Genomic DNA, 14,889 nt, shown 5'->3' on the forward strand with positions numbered 1-14,889 from the left:
TTTTTTTAATTTTTCTTAAATTTCATAAATTAATTGATGGCAAAAGATTGTCTAGGTAATTCAAGGATAAAAAATATATAGGAGTGAGGGACAGTCTTCTATCGTTCAAGCGATAGATGCAATTTTCTTATTAATTGACTTCAAACACAAAAAAAATATTTGAACACAACGGCAACACCTACAATATTTAAATATACATTTTTAAAAAGCTAGAAGCCTAGTCATATTTGTAAAATTTAAATTAAGTTAATTGAATTAAGGGCTTTTGAAAGAATGGTATCTGAACTCAGATTTTTGAAAAAAAAAAAAAAAAATATATTGAAAAAATTTTAAGATGTCGTTTTTTAAACTTTTTCGTAATATAAAATGCATTTATTTTCAAATTTTTTTGGCCGCATTTATTATGATTTGAAATTATAAAATGAAATGTCAATATGTATTAGGGTTTATGAAAAAAATTAAAAAGCATTTCATTTTCGAAGAACTTTTTTTAATACAAGTTTTGAAAAAAACTTTATCTTTATTTTTTTTTCAAAGTTCAACATCTAAACAAATTATTTTTTATTATTTTAATAACCCTTACTGTTGAAAGTCAAAAAGCAAAAATTTAAAGTTCTTATTTACCAAAGTCTTTGAGAAAATTAGAGATAAGTATGAGCTTCTGGCTTTTTAAAAATGTATTTTAAAATATTGTAGGTGTTGCCGTTGTTTTTAAAATATTTTTTTTGTGTTTGAAGTCAGATTGTGAGAAAATTGCATTTATCGCTTAAGCGATGGAAGATTGTTCTCTACTCCCTTATATTTTGTTTCCTTAAATTACCTACAGAATCTTTTGCTATCATTTGTTTTTTGAAATTTAAGCAAAAAAAATGGTTTTGTTCAAAAAAATTTTAATGTTAATTTTAAAAAACAATACAAATTTAAAATTTCAGTGCGTACATTTTTACGGAAAATACAGTCACTTAAAAAACCTCTTTTAATGCTATGAAAACAATTTATAAAGGTTTTAAAAAGTATTTTTTATTGAAATTGTTCTAATATTGATAAACAAACAGATAAACTTTTTTAAATGGCCCCACTTCGAAAATCAAACTTAAATCGACTTAATATTAACGTCAGGATAATATTAAAGTCCTTCAAATCAGTTTTAAGAAGGACACTGCCCCTTTTCTCACAAATTATGGATAAAAACACCGAAAAAAACCAAAGTTAAAAAAAAACTAAGTTGACAATCTTGTTTCAACAGCTTCAAATGTAACCGTAAATGTGCAATAAAATGGACCGTTTATTAATATAAAAAGCTGTGTCTGAAGGAAAAAGACGTCAAATGATGGCATCCAAGCCCCCTGGGATAACCGTTTCATCAGATCTGTTGAAATTTCTTGATTATTCTGTAAATAGTCGCATTTCTGACAAATAGGGGGCGCTAGAAGCTTTAAAATTACCTATTTGTTTAACTTCGTAAAATAATAAAAACTGTTTTCGATAGAAAAGTTATCAAACAAATTTTGGTTTAGCTAAAATAAATGGGGTGAGGCTTTCCTGATGTAACAGTTAGGAAAAAAAAATAAAACAGTTCAAACCACGAGCTACTACCAGAATAAAAACATGACAAAAATCGCATGAATATTTATCGCATCAAACTCACCTGCAAATATCAGAAGCCATCTTTTGGCTCTTCTCATTGTTTAGGAAAAGTAAGACAACCTGTAAGTAAAAGAATACTCTTAATTAAAAACATATAAAAATGTATATAATAAGAAAAATAAAATAAAATCTATGAAACAATAATTTTTTTTTTTTAGTGGACCAAACAAATAAATTTAAGACAAAAAATATACCGATTTGTTTAAAAAAAAAACTAATAAATTCAAAACTGTTGCTGCAAGCATGTCGCTTACTCTTTTCAGAAATGTGTTTTCAATGCAATTTTATTTTCACGCTTTCGTTTTTTTTTGTAAATTAAATGTTTTTTTTTTTTTTATTTTTCGCTTGAAAGATTTAATTAATATGAAAACACGCAATTCGTGTTTTGTCCCAACTTAACATTCTTCATTTTGTGGAATTTCCTGAAACAGACAAAAGCAAGGTAAAGTACTCGTTCTTGTGGAGTATGCAGAGTTTAGATAATGTGCATACATGCAAACATTTATACTATCAGGTACCTTCATTGTATTGCACAGGTTTTTTAAGTAAAAAAAAAAAAACCAAAAGAATAATATTATTCAATTATGCCTTGAAGTCTTTTATTAAATGTAATTTTTATTTTTTTCTTATTAAAAATGTAAACTGATCGTTATTTATTATTTTAAATTGACAGTTTTATTTGGTTGGAATATTTTATATTAACAAAAATGAATCGTACACTCGGGTGTATACGTACTTTTTTTTTTAAGTATGCACAATGCACATGCACCTATAAACAAAGATTATGAGAAAATCGAGAAATCTCACGAATAAGTCTTAAGGGAAGATTTAACCTTTGATATTTTAATGTCTGCTCCTTCCAATCTTATTAGAAAACTAAACTATTTCGAAACAGAAAGTTCGTGCATATCTTATACGTATATAGGTAATTTCAATATACTAGTTGACCCAATGTAAACCGGCCGGTTTTTTTTTTTTTTTTTTTTTTTTTTGATGGATTAAGACACTTAAAAAATCAAGATGCTTATTCAGGTTAATAATACATATAAACACACCAGACATCGCATACAAATATAAATATAAACCATACAGAAAATTTTACTTGCGTAATTTTGTACCCACCTTACTTATCGATCCATAATGAAATCGAAACTCTCGCCCAATCATCGAATTATAAATTTAAAAAACCAGAAAACTGCTAAAAGAGACAAAGTTGTTTTACGCCGATCCTTGTTATGATTTAGTTATAAATAAAAAACCTACTTACAAAACCAGAAAGACAAGTACACTTGTGTTGTGTGTATCTTAACAGAAAATTAATTTTAAATAAAAAACGAGAGTGTCTCAGATTAATTTATTGAAATTGATTTTAGGGCGAAATATGTGAAATATTAAATGAGACCTAGAAATTTTTGGGTCAAATTGAACATTAACCAATTTTAAACAATCATCATCATAAAATGCTTTCAACAACTATAAATTAATAAAATAATTACTATTTACAATGTGATTTAACATGAATGCATGTGGTTTTTTTTTTCTTAGGATTGTAGTTATCTGAATAAGAGATGTTACTGTCAGTTTTCAATTTAACATTGAGCAACCCAACAATAAACTTGTTACCCACATCAATTTGTTTCGTCTGAAGGACAACAGGTTGTGACTTTTTCGTTTGGGTTCATAGTTTCATAGTTTTATTACATGTTAAAGTACACAGCGAAAAAAAAATGTATAAGATAAATAAATTTAAATGTCTTTTGATAACAAATGAAAACATATACAAGAATGGAAAAAAAAGTTTCAGAGCAAGTTCGTAGATTATAGATTTTTTTTAGTGATTTTTTTGGTCAATAAAAACAACATAATTTTGCTAAGCAGCCTTTAAAACGATGTTTTTTAAATAAATGACTCAAGTTTTCAAGTGTAAAATGAAAAATTTTCAATAGTTTACACAGAGAAAAATGAGGAATTTTAAATTAAAATGGTGCTCACTTTAAGGCAGTAAGATTTCTTATTAAAATAAACAGAATCTATTTAAATTTTGTTATATTTCTTACTATTTTTTTTTTTGACATGAAGATTGTTTTAGCTGAAGGTAATAATAAGCGGTATCCAATAATAAGGAAAGATTTTTAAAATGATAATGTTGTTAGATCAGTGCACCTAAAATTTGTATTGATTTCAGATGTTTAATTTAAAGTTTAAGCTTAGAAACATCACGTTAAGTAATAAAAATAAAACTTATTTGTTTAACAGTACAATTCTTTATTTTTATTAAAAAGAGGTTGTCTGCAAAGCCGGTTTTCCGACGATGATTTTACGTGATAACGTCGTAAGAAAACAGGTTGTGTGCTTTTGTTTAAAATGAGTCAATTGCAGCGTTTATTTATTTCAAACAATCATAATTTACAAGAAAAAGCTAAATGTTTACATTTTTTATTTTCTCATTATATTATTTTTTTTATTTTAAAATCTTACAAAAAAAATTATGCCATTTAAAAGGCAAGTATTTCTTCCAAAGAATAAAACCATTTTTAAATTTTTACAATGCGCAAAAATTATTAAAATAATTTATTAAAAACAATCATTTCTTATGAAAAAAAGTGAAAAAATCACTTATCACCCAAAAATTCATTTTTTTGATATAACAACCTATAATAAATTTTATACCACCTGAAAGCTTATCGCTTCAGCTCAAAATATATATATCGATCATGTCTATTAGGCATCTACAAAAAGAGCTAGAATTTTTTGAACTCGATCAATTTTCATCAAAAAAAGCAAAAAAAAAAAACATATAATTTTATGTTCTCACGCTATTGAATCAATTTTTTTTAGACAACCTATAAAAAATTGTATATCATGTAAAAGCTTATAATTTCACCTTTCATATGACGTTTCAATCTTATTTCTGCGATGCCTAGAAATAAAGTTAGAATTTTTTAAAGCCAACCATGTCGAAATTCCAAACTGAGATTACGGTACTTCCCACACTGCTGGTGGCTGTTCATGATCAACAGATCTACAGATCTCCACAGGTGTTTTGAAGTATTTCACCAGTTTTTTAATTTAACATTGTGTAACTTGTAGTGAATGTACAGTTATGTGTGATATACCAAATGAAAGGTGACATCATCAGGATGCTCAATAAAGTTAAATAAAATTTTTATTTGCTTAAGATCAAAAGATAGAACCTGTTGAATAATAAAACTTTGTTTTACCGTTATATGAAAATTGTGACTACAAAATTGTTTTACATTTTGCACAGATATAATCCTGTCTATTATCTATCTACAATATAAATTTCATTTATTTATCTGTTGAAGAAAAATAGATAAAAATAAAAAGGGGTTAAAAAAGGTAAAAAAAAACTTGGGACAAAAAAACTTGTTTTTCAAGTTATTCGGTCAAAAAAAAATTTTGAAATACCAATTTTTTGCACATGTATGCGTCATAGACAGTCATAGACTACATGTTTTATAAGCTTGAGTTTTTTTGAATGCTACAAAAAACTTAAAAAAATAAAAACTCACCCAAAAGTACCCCAAAATACTTTGTCAAAGGTCTACCTCATGTTTTAGTTTTAGAAAACCATTAATAGCTTGGTTTTGAAATTTTTTAAATTTTTTCAATACCGTTGTGACACTCGCAATAAATTTATCTACTGATTAAAAAATTCAACTCTTTACATTGTCGCGTTTAGAAAATAGCCAATTTTTTGAAATTTTGTTTTACCCCTATTTACCCTATCACTTTAGGTTATTATCTTTCAAATAAGCTTTAGAAGATTGTTGTATCTCTAATAGTTTATTTTTAATTTTTAATTGAAATTTTTGCCGCACTGCGAAAGTGCGAGAGTGGAACGGGAGAAAATGGCGTCACTTTTTTGTGGATCATCGATTTATAAGACGTTATCACGTCAAAAGGTTGGTACCGTTTTTATATAATAGCTTCAATTTTACTCATTTTAACCCAAAATGACTAAGGACAAATTTATTCAAAATAAAATTATGTGTGTATTTAAAAAATGATATAAAAACAAATTCCGTAAGTGGAGTAAACTCTATTTTATAGTCAAAGTCCGGGTTTGTCTCCCCAGGTGGAGCCAAAATGATTGAAAATTCTCCGATTTCGAACAAATTGGAGATGAATTTTTTTCGAAAACTACTTATACCTCACAACTGAACATTAATTTATCATTTCGCTTAAAGTTGACTTTTTTTTTTGACAAACTTTTATGTGTCCAAAGAAGTAAACACAGTAAATTCATGTTTTTCACTGCTTAGAACAAAGTGCATTGACATTTGAATTTGTTGTTTGTTTTATCTTTATTTTTTTAACACCAACGCCATGTTTATTTTATTTATTAAAATAAACAGCTGTGTTATCCGCAGCTTACAACAAACAAATAAGCCCAACAAAATGAATAATGTTCCTCCTGATTCCTGAACAAATTATTGTTATAAGGCAGTCTTTCATTAAGACCTGTGCCAAAATTATGGTCAGAATAAATTTTGCTTACTTAAAAATTCTACGTGAATTTTCTGTAGGTAATGTGTTATCATTAATATTCGGTGAGGACACACAGAATGCCATGCCACAAGCTAGTCAGCCAGTACAAAATGATCATGAAGTCATTGATCTTTCAGTAGAGTTATCGGAGTTTATTCTGACACTTAACTGCATCAAGGAGGTGTCTGTCAGAAAAAAAACATTAATTAATTTTATCCTAGCTTTCGATTTCGAGAGTTTATAAGGGTCAAACAAAGTTGTTAAGGATAAGAATTACGATTTTTTTAATGATAAATTGTGAAGAGCACTATTTTCATTCCTACGCAAAGTTCATCCCACATTAATTCTGTGGTTACTTCAGACAAGACTTACAAAAAGACGTGGGTTATATGTATGTAATTTTGAACTCGACTTATTGTGATGAACGATCAAGTGGCCCAGACAATAAAGAATTCAATATTCTTATAGCTTCGGAATGAGAAGATATTTCTTTTGTTGCTTTAGAAAAAAATAACAAAAACTAAAAACTTAACATTGAAACATTGAATGAATATTTTCTCGAGGTGAAGTAGGTAATTCTTTTTGTAGATGATGTTATTTGCTTTAGCGGTTTTTTTTTGTCTCTTTTTTTGAAAATAAGAATTTCATTTAAAATTCACATCACATTTTTATAATAACTGCGTTGACTCAAATAAGAACAAGTTAAGAGTGGAATAATAAATACATCAAGAACGGTCATGTACATTTGGACAGGCAATGACTTAAAGTATGTAAGTACTTTACTGAAGACAACCTACCTACGTGTGGATTGAAAAATAATTTTGACGAAGAACCATTAAAATGCATCGCAGAATTTATTTCGGTTAATCTTTTGATATTCGATGGTTTTAAAAAATTTAAAAAAAACTATAAAAAATAGAATTCTTCTACCTTATCGACAGAAAGATACTTTTTAATTCTCTTCATAATAATTTATTATCTTCTATTCTTGTCTTACATTTGTTTCGAAAATTAAAAAAAAAAAAAAAATACCTTCTAACTTCCAAAGTTGAATGAATTTATTACTTTTCTGTGACATTAAAAAAAAAAACCAATGATTCGCTTTAAGTATCAGAAAATGTTAAAAGTTCAAGGTTGTTTTTTTTCTTAGACCTCTTATCCAACTATTGACTGAGATAAGTTTTTATGTGGGTATGTTAAAAAAAAAATATAAACAAGTTCTCATAACAAATTGGTTAAATACTTTTTTATGTCATCTCGAATTCATCATTTATTTTATCTCTCAATTATTATAATTTTTCTATTCGTAAAAAAATCCACCAACGCGTTAAATGAAGCTAAGAAGACGATGGTAACACACATTTAACATTTTGCAAAAAAAAAATCTCAATGTGAGTGCCAATCTTGTATGGGTTTATGTATGATCATACAGTATGTTAATTTTTTAAAGTTTTTATTATTATATTTTCAAATGCCACTGGTTTGGATTTAAATTGTGGGTTTTAATAGTTGTCAATGAGTTAAAATAATCTTTTGCTAAAATTAGTATTATAATGTACTAATTTTTTTAAAATGTTTTTTTTTTTTCAGGAAGATTGCAAAATTTGGATAGTGATACTAATTTGTAAATCATGACTTTAATTGTTTGCATTTAAATGTATTTTTTGTTGGCCTTTGGATTATGAAAGATAATCATGCTCTTTTTTAAGTTTTTTTTTAAATTTAATTTTATATTTATTATTTTAAACAAAGATTTCAATTAATTTTGAAAAACACTGATCAATTTTGTTTAAAATAAAAAGAAAAGCACATTTTAATCTTTAAATACAAATGTTAATTAATCAACTTTTAATCCAAGTGTTGCTTTGCGATTCGAAGATTTTTTTTTTAAATGAAATTTTTTAGTGTAAAATATTTGGTTTGTAAAAATGCTAAACTAATAAAACATTAGCAAAAGCATTTACAAAAATTGAACAAATTATTTGGAAAATGTAAGAATGCAAAAAATTTCTTTGCAAAAAATAATTGGTTTGAAAAAGAACAAAAGGATCCAAGCTGTCGAAATATTAAAGCTTAGCATAATTTTGAAAAATTCGTTCAGATTTTCAATTTTTTATTGTATTTTCAATTGATTTCATTGATAAAGTCGTATAACTACCTACATTGAAATCTAAAAAAAAACAATAGTTTTTTATTTATGAAAAAGAGTGTACAAATTGTTTCCCAACTTAATTCTAAGCTCTCTGTACAATTTCTTTAAGTTTTCATAACTCAAAAATAAGATTAAGTTTGTTAAGGGTAATTTTTGAATTTCTTTCTCTTTTTTGAGCCAATGTAGTTAAAGCTAAAAGAAGTATAAATTCTAATAAGTTAGTGTCAGGAGTAACCACACTTTTTTGTACAAGAAGTAAAATGACAATACTTGATGGCCAAAACTACAAGTTTAAAAGTGTATTTTAGAAATTTTAAGAACAATTTTAATATTTTTTTACAAAAATATTTTGCTTTTGACCTACACACTGTATTCTCGGATAGATACATTTTAAATTAAAATTCCGTGAAAAACTTTAGAAGAACAGGGAAAAGTTTTGAAACAAGTTAAAATTGAGAAAGAAGGAAAATTAGCGGAGGGTGGTCTAAAATGACCCTCCTAAGAAATATGTCCCAGATCTCGAAAATAATTTAAAATGAAATGTTATACATATAATTTTTGAAAAACACTGACTTATTTTGGGGTATTTTTGGGTGAGTTTTTATTTTTTTAAATTTTTTTGTAGCTTTCAAAAAATTTCAAGTTTATAGAGCATGTATTCTATGACTTTGCGCATACATGTGCAAAAAATTGGCATTTCAAAATGGTTTTTGACCGAATAACGGAAAAAAACAAGTTTTTTTGTCCCAAGTTTTTTGACCTTTTTTTAACCGTTTTTTATTTTTATCTCTTTTACTTCAACAGATAAATAAATAAAATTTATATTCTAGATAGATAATAGAAAGTACTATATCTGTGCAAAATGTCAAACAATTTTGTAGTCACCAGATAACGGTAAAATAATGTTTTATTATTCAACAGGTTATATCTTTTGATCTAAAGCAAATACGAATTTGATTGAACTTTATTGAGCGTTCTGGTGATGTAACCTTTCATTTGGTATATCACACATAACTGTACATTCACTACAAGCTACACAATGTTAAATTAAAAAACTTGCGAAATACCTCAAAACACCTGTGGAGATCAGCCACCAGCAGTGTGGGAAGTACCGTAATCTCAGTTTGGAATTTCGACATGGTTGGCTTTAAAAAATTCTAACTTTTTTTATAGGCATCGCAGAAATAAGATTGAAACGTCATATGAAAGGTGAAATTATAAGCTTTTACATATATATTTTATAGGTTAAAAAAAAAAATTGATTCAATAGCGTGATCGAGTTCAAAAAATTCTAGCTTTTTTTGTAGATGCCTAATAGACATGATCGATATATATATATTTTGAGCTGAAGCAATAAGCTTTCAGGTGATATAAAATTTGTTATAGGTTGTTATATCAAAAAAATGAATTTTTGGGTGATGGAAATGATTTTTTCACTTTTTTCATAAAAAATGATTGTTTTTAATAAATTATTTTAATAATTTTTGCGTATTGTTAAAAAATGGTTTTATTATTTAGAAGAAATATTTGGATTTTTAATAGTATAATTTTTTTGTAATCTTTGAAAATAAAAAAATTAATGTAATGAAAAAAGAAAAAAAGGTAATTTTTTTAGCTTTTTCTTGTAAATTGTGATTGTTTGAAATAAATAAACTCTGCAATTGACTCATTTTAAACAAAAGCACACAACCTGTTTTCTTACGACGTTATCACGTAAAATCATCGTCCGTAAACCGGCTTTTCAGACAACCTCTTTTTTCTATAAAAAAAGTACCGTGTAAAAATAGTACAATAGAACAATTTTTTAATAAAAATAAAACTGAGATTACGGTACCTACTTCCTTCACTGATGGCTGGTGTCGGCTAACGATATCCCACAATAGTCCAGTGTATTTATAATTTGAACCATCATCAGTTTGTACCACCCCCAAATTTTTTTTATAGAGTTTTTTGTCAAAAAAAATTCTTCACAAAATAGGTATTATTATTATACTTTTTGAGATGTTTAGAGACTTGGCTTGAAGTTGCTAAATTTTGCATATTTGGGTGCAGCCAAATTAAGAAATTGTATTTAGAAAAACCTTCTGATTCTAGCAAGGAGGCCATTTTACCTTAGTAGGTCATTAAAAACCACTTTCCTCTACCTTAAAAAACCCATGGTTCCGCATTTTATATTTTATCAACATTAAAAACAATATACACTACAAGTTTGTATGCTCAAACTAAAAGTCGTGAAAGCCAACGTCCTACATTTGTGTCTGCAATCTATATTTTGCTCTCACTTACATTTTCATTTTGAGCACAGCAGAGAAGAGACATCGTGATCTATTGACATAAGTATCATGAAACAAACAACACAATGGCGCTTAATTGTTCAAAATACCATCACTAATGAGATACTTTACTCCAAAAAAAAGAAAAAAAAAGTAGAAAATATCAACAGTGATTTACTATCTTAAACAAAAATGAAATTAGGCTTCAAAAAACTAAGTGAATAACTGTTAATTGCGTGTGTAAATTGCACGATGAGTATAGTGATTAGCTTCATAACCTTTTTAGACAAAAAAAAAAAAAAACTCAACTAATTGAGATTCACACTTCATATTCAGTGAACATTTTGGGTAAGATATCATCTTGAACAATATTCTTCTTTTTTAACATAATAATGCTGATTTTCATACATTAGGGCGATTTAAATTAATTGATGCATACTGTAGGATCAGGGGCGTACACTCCCTTGGGGCAAGCGGGGCGGCGCCCCGGGGCCCCCGACCGACCCCAGGGCCTCCACTGGAGACAATGCAAAGAAGGAAACTGTGAGCATAAATTAAGTTACGAAGTAAATTAAAATGTATTTGAATCACTTCGGATACAAGGTAGATAAATTATGTCATTCAGTGTAATGTATAATGCATTGGTAACCACACAATATATATTGATTTAAAAAAAAAGGTTACCCCAGGGGCCCCAAAAAAATAAACTGCTTTTTTAAAAGAAAAATTATAATTTTATCTTAGTTTATCTTTATATTACTTGAAAAATCTTTGCAACCACAAATAATACATTAGGGGCCCCAAAAAAGCAAACAGTTTCAGGCCAGGGGCCCCAAAAGCCTTTAGTTCAGGTCGTAAAAAAAAAATTAAATAAAAAAAAAATTGTTTCTTAAATTAAATTACATTATTTGTTAATTGATTTGCTTAGTAAAAATATGACTTCGGGGCTCCAAAAATATTATATGAAGGGTCCCAAAAAATAATTTTTCAGGAACCCCGTTAGTTGAGGGATAATCAAATATTAATTTGGGGGCCCCGAAATTTATTACTCAGGAGCCCAAAAATATTTATCAAATTTTCTGAGGGCATGACAAATATTATTTGAGGATCCTTAAAAGCTATTACTTCAGTGTTTCAAAACAATCAAATGGAAAATTAAATATCATTTCAGGGGCCCCAACATAAACAAATCAGGGCCCAAAATAAAAACATTACGTTATTGGTGGGATTCCGAATATTACTTCAGAACAGAGGCCCTCAGAACTATCAATTCTAAGCTAAAAAAAAATTTATTTTAGGGGCCTCTAAATATTTAATTTTGGGGGCCCCTAGTACAAGTATTTACTACTTTTATGATAGACATTTTAAGTAAGTATAACAAAGTGCATTACGAACATATTAAAACTTTAAAATAAACCTAAAAAAAAATAAGCCATACAAAAAAAATGTATGGCGTATACGTACTTTTTTTTTGTATCTAAGGGGTCCCCAAATATCAAAGGAGCCCGAAAATTTAGTCTTGCCCCAAGGCCCCGGCGGCGACTCAACGTACGCCACTGCTGTAGGTATTCAAATTGTCTTGATTATTTTGAACCGTTTAGTAGAAAAATTGTTATGTTCCGATTTCGATAAAAAAAACAACTTCAATTTTTTTTTATTATTATTTATGATAATAACTTCCAGTTGTTAGCCATTTTTATAAATTTGATTTTAAATACTTTATGCCATAATGGCTGCAAAGTAAAAGTTTTCACTCTTTGGTGTGTGTCACTTTTTCGTTCAACACAAAAACAACGAACGGACATTATTTCAAGCACAAGACAAGTGTGCTACCATGTTTGTTTGGAAATTCAATTATAATTGAATGCAAGTTATAATGATTCACTCGAACAAGCGGATATTCATTTAATCGTTTGGTTCATATATGAATTGCAAGTTGCAACTCTCATCGTTGTTATACCGGAATTTGAAATTTAATTTTTTGGCAGAAGCACGATTTTTAACTACAAACATACATTTTGTGTTTGTAATCGAACTTGAAGACACTTCTTTAATGTGTTAAATAAATTGTATTATTGAATGACGTAGATAGTGTGATTTTGGTTTATAAGTGAGTGCAATGGAGAATGAAGAATTTTGCAATTATTGACAGGTTCATTATACTTGGATTGTTTGTAGTTAAATAAATTTGAAAGTAGTTTTTATTGAGATCATATTGCATTTTGGTAAAGCACACGAATCTGTCAAATTGCATTTTGTGAGATGACATTTTTCAAACAATAGAATGGCAATTATATCACTTTAGTTTTTTTTTTAAAGGTTGGAAGTTTGACAAATGTCGAATTAATCATGTCATAGTACATCAAAGCTTTTAAGTAACGCAGTCACAAATAGGGTCAATGTGGGTAAATGTAAACAGGGGTAAATGAGAACATGGCTCATAACAAGCTTCAGTTAAGTCTCTGTGACGTATACATAAGTACAAATCGCGGACGCATGTATCTTTTAACTTATACGTCAAACTCAATGTTGTCAAGTGAGTATTCATTCGACGAGCGTATTTTCCGTGAAAGATAATTTTTTAAAGTGCCAAACAAGTCGTTAGTCTTTCAGAAATATTAAATATTTTTGCAGATTCAATTAAGTCAGTATAATTTGCAAATACTTTTTAGTTTTGAATTTTGATGTAGATTCTATGTGAAACAAACAAATTTTAAAATACAGGACATTTATGTCGATTTGCATGTGTTTAAATTTACCCCAGAATATTTTTCATAATGGGTAAATGTAAACAACGTATTCTGGGGGTAAATATAAACATATATTTTTGCTGAAATTATTTGTTTTAATAAAAATAAAGTATTTTTAGTCAATTACTATTGCTAAAGTGCCGTGGAGTCATATTTTAAAGTTGCCAAATCCATCATTTTCAGTGGATGATGTTGCAAAATCGGTCTTTGACGTAAAAATAAAAAAAAATATGATGTTCAGAGGTGCTCAGGATGCATATTGGGTGCCTATATAAAGAATCAAAGGAAGAAAACAAAAACTTTTATTGGAATTTGAAAAAGTTTTTGTCAAATACCTTCTTGAACGTTTTTCAAGTCGTTATCCATATGATAAAGAGGAAATTCTAAATTTTAAATCAGTGTTCACATTTACCCCGAATTTGTAAAAAAACACAAACATGGTGGGGTATTTGTAAACATGCCATATTTGACTGTAATTTCAACAATTTGGGAAATATTTGTTTATATTTATAAAGAAGAATTGCCATCATTTCATATTTGCATTTGAAGATACCTGTGAAGTTGTTCCGTGAAAACATATTAAAATCTGAAGTCAGAAGAAAAAAAAAGCATTAAATTGTTTACATTTACCCACATTGACCCTAATTGATTTCATTTTCAAATACCTCTGACTAAGAACTTATTTTAACAACAAAGATGACTGTGAAATAAAATATTCTCAACTAATTTGTAGAAAATGTTATCTATGAGAGTGGAATCCAATGATCAAATGAAAATTCACATAATAAAATAATGAGTAAGTGTTTGTGAAATAAGTTTTGACAAAATTCCATGCTTGAAATCGTCCTTCTTTTCGCAACAATACAATTTTCGAGTAATTTACAAAGACGTAAGACGAGACTAGAATCAAAATTCGAAAATTATTATTTTTACGCTGTCATAAATTTATTATAGAAAGTAATCTCCAGTGGAAATATGTTTAGAATTTGTGTATAGATTTGTTTTTTCATCTGTTTTCCACGAAGATAAAAAGGGGACCTTCAAATGAGCTGATGACCTCCTTAAATTCTATCCTCTTAAGGGGGGAAATCTCTCTGGAATTTTTTATTTTTGCATTACTTTTTTATTCCCTAATAAATTCATTTATCAACCGAAGAAACTATTTTCAGTGGTCTTAGCCTTAAATAAAGAATCATAAGTTCCTAAGTAGTCCCAAAATCCGTGCGCTCCGAGCCCACCATAGTACGAAAACGAAAACTTTAAAAGCATTTTTCTGGGAACGCGTTTTTTTCCGCGCCGTGCTACGTAACTCAAAAACTAATGAAGCTTTCGACTTGAAATAAAGTGCAAATTACTCGTTACCTAACTGGCCATTGCATGAACCTAAAAGTTCAACAAAATTTTTACAATAAATATTTTTTTTAACAATTTTTTTATAAAGAAACATTGTGCTTTTTCGTGTTTTTGGTCTCTAATTTTTATTTTACACTTGTTTTTAGTAAATTTAGGTTCATGCTATGCGTATAAATATATTTTATTGGAAAAAAATTACTTT

General features: G+C 27.9%; 1 protein-coding gene across 1 annotated transcript in view; it reads right to left on the reverse strand.

Moving 5' to 3' along the window:
• Positions 1-14,889, reverse strand: part of LOC129909081 (uncharacterized) — a 64,717-nt gene that overhangs the window by 40,005 nt on the left and 9,823 nt on the right. The window contains exon 3 of the mRNA XM_055986033.1: positions 1,649-1,707. Coding sequence (XP_055842008.1) covers positions 1,649-1,685 — 37 coding nt within the window. The 5' untranslated portion in view covers positions 1,686-1,707. The remainder of the gene's footprint in view (positions 1-1,648; positions 1,708-14,889) is intronic.

This window comes from Episyrphus balteatus, chromosome 2, assembly GCF_945859705.1.
Source record: "Episyrphus balteatus chromosome 2, idEpiBalt1.1, whole genome shotgun sequence".
NCBI classification, from domain to species: Eukaryota; Metazoa; Arthropoda; class Insecta; order Diptera; family Syrphidae; genus Episyrphus; species Episyrphus balteatus.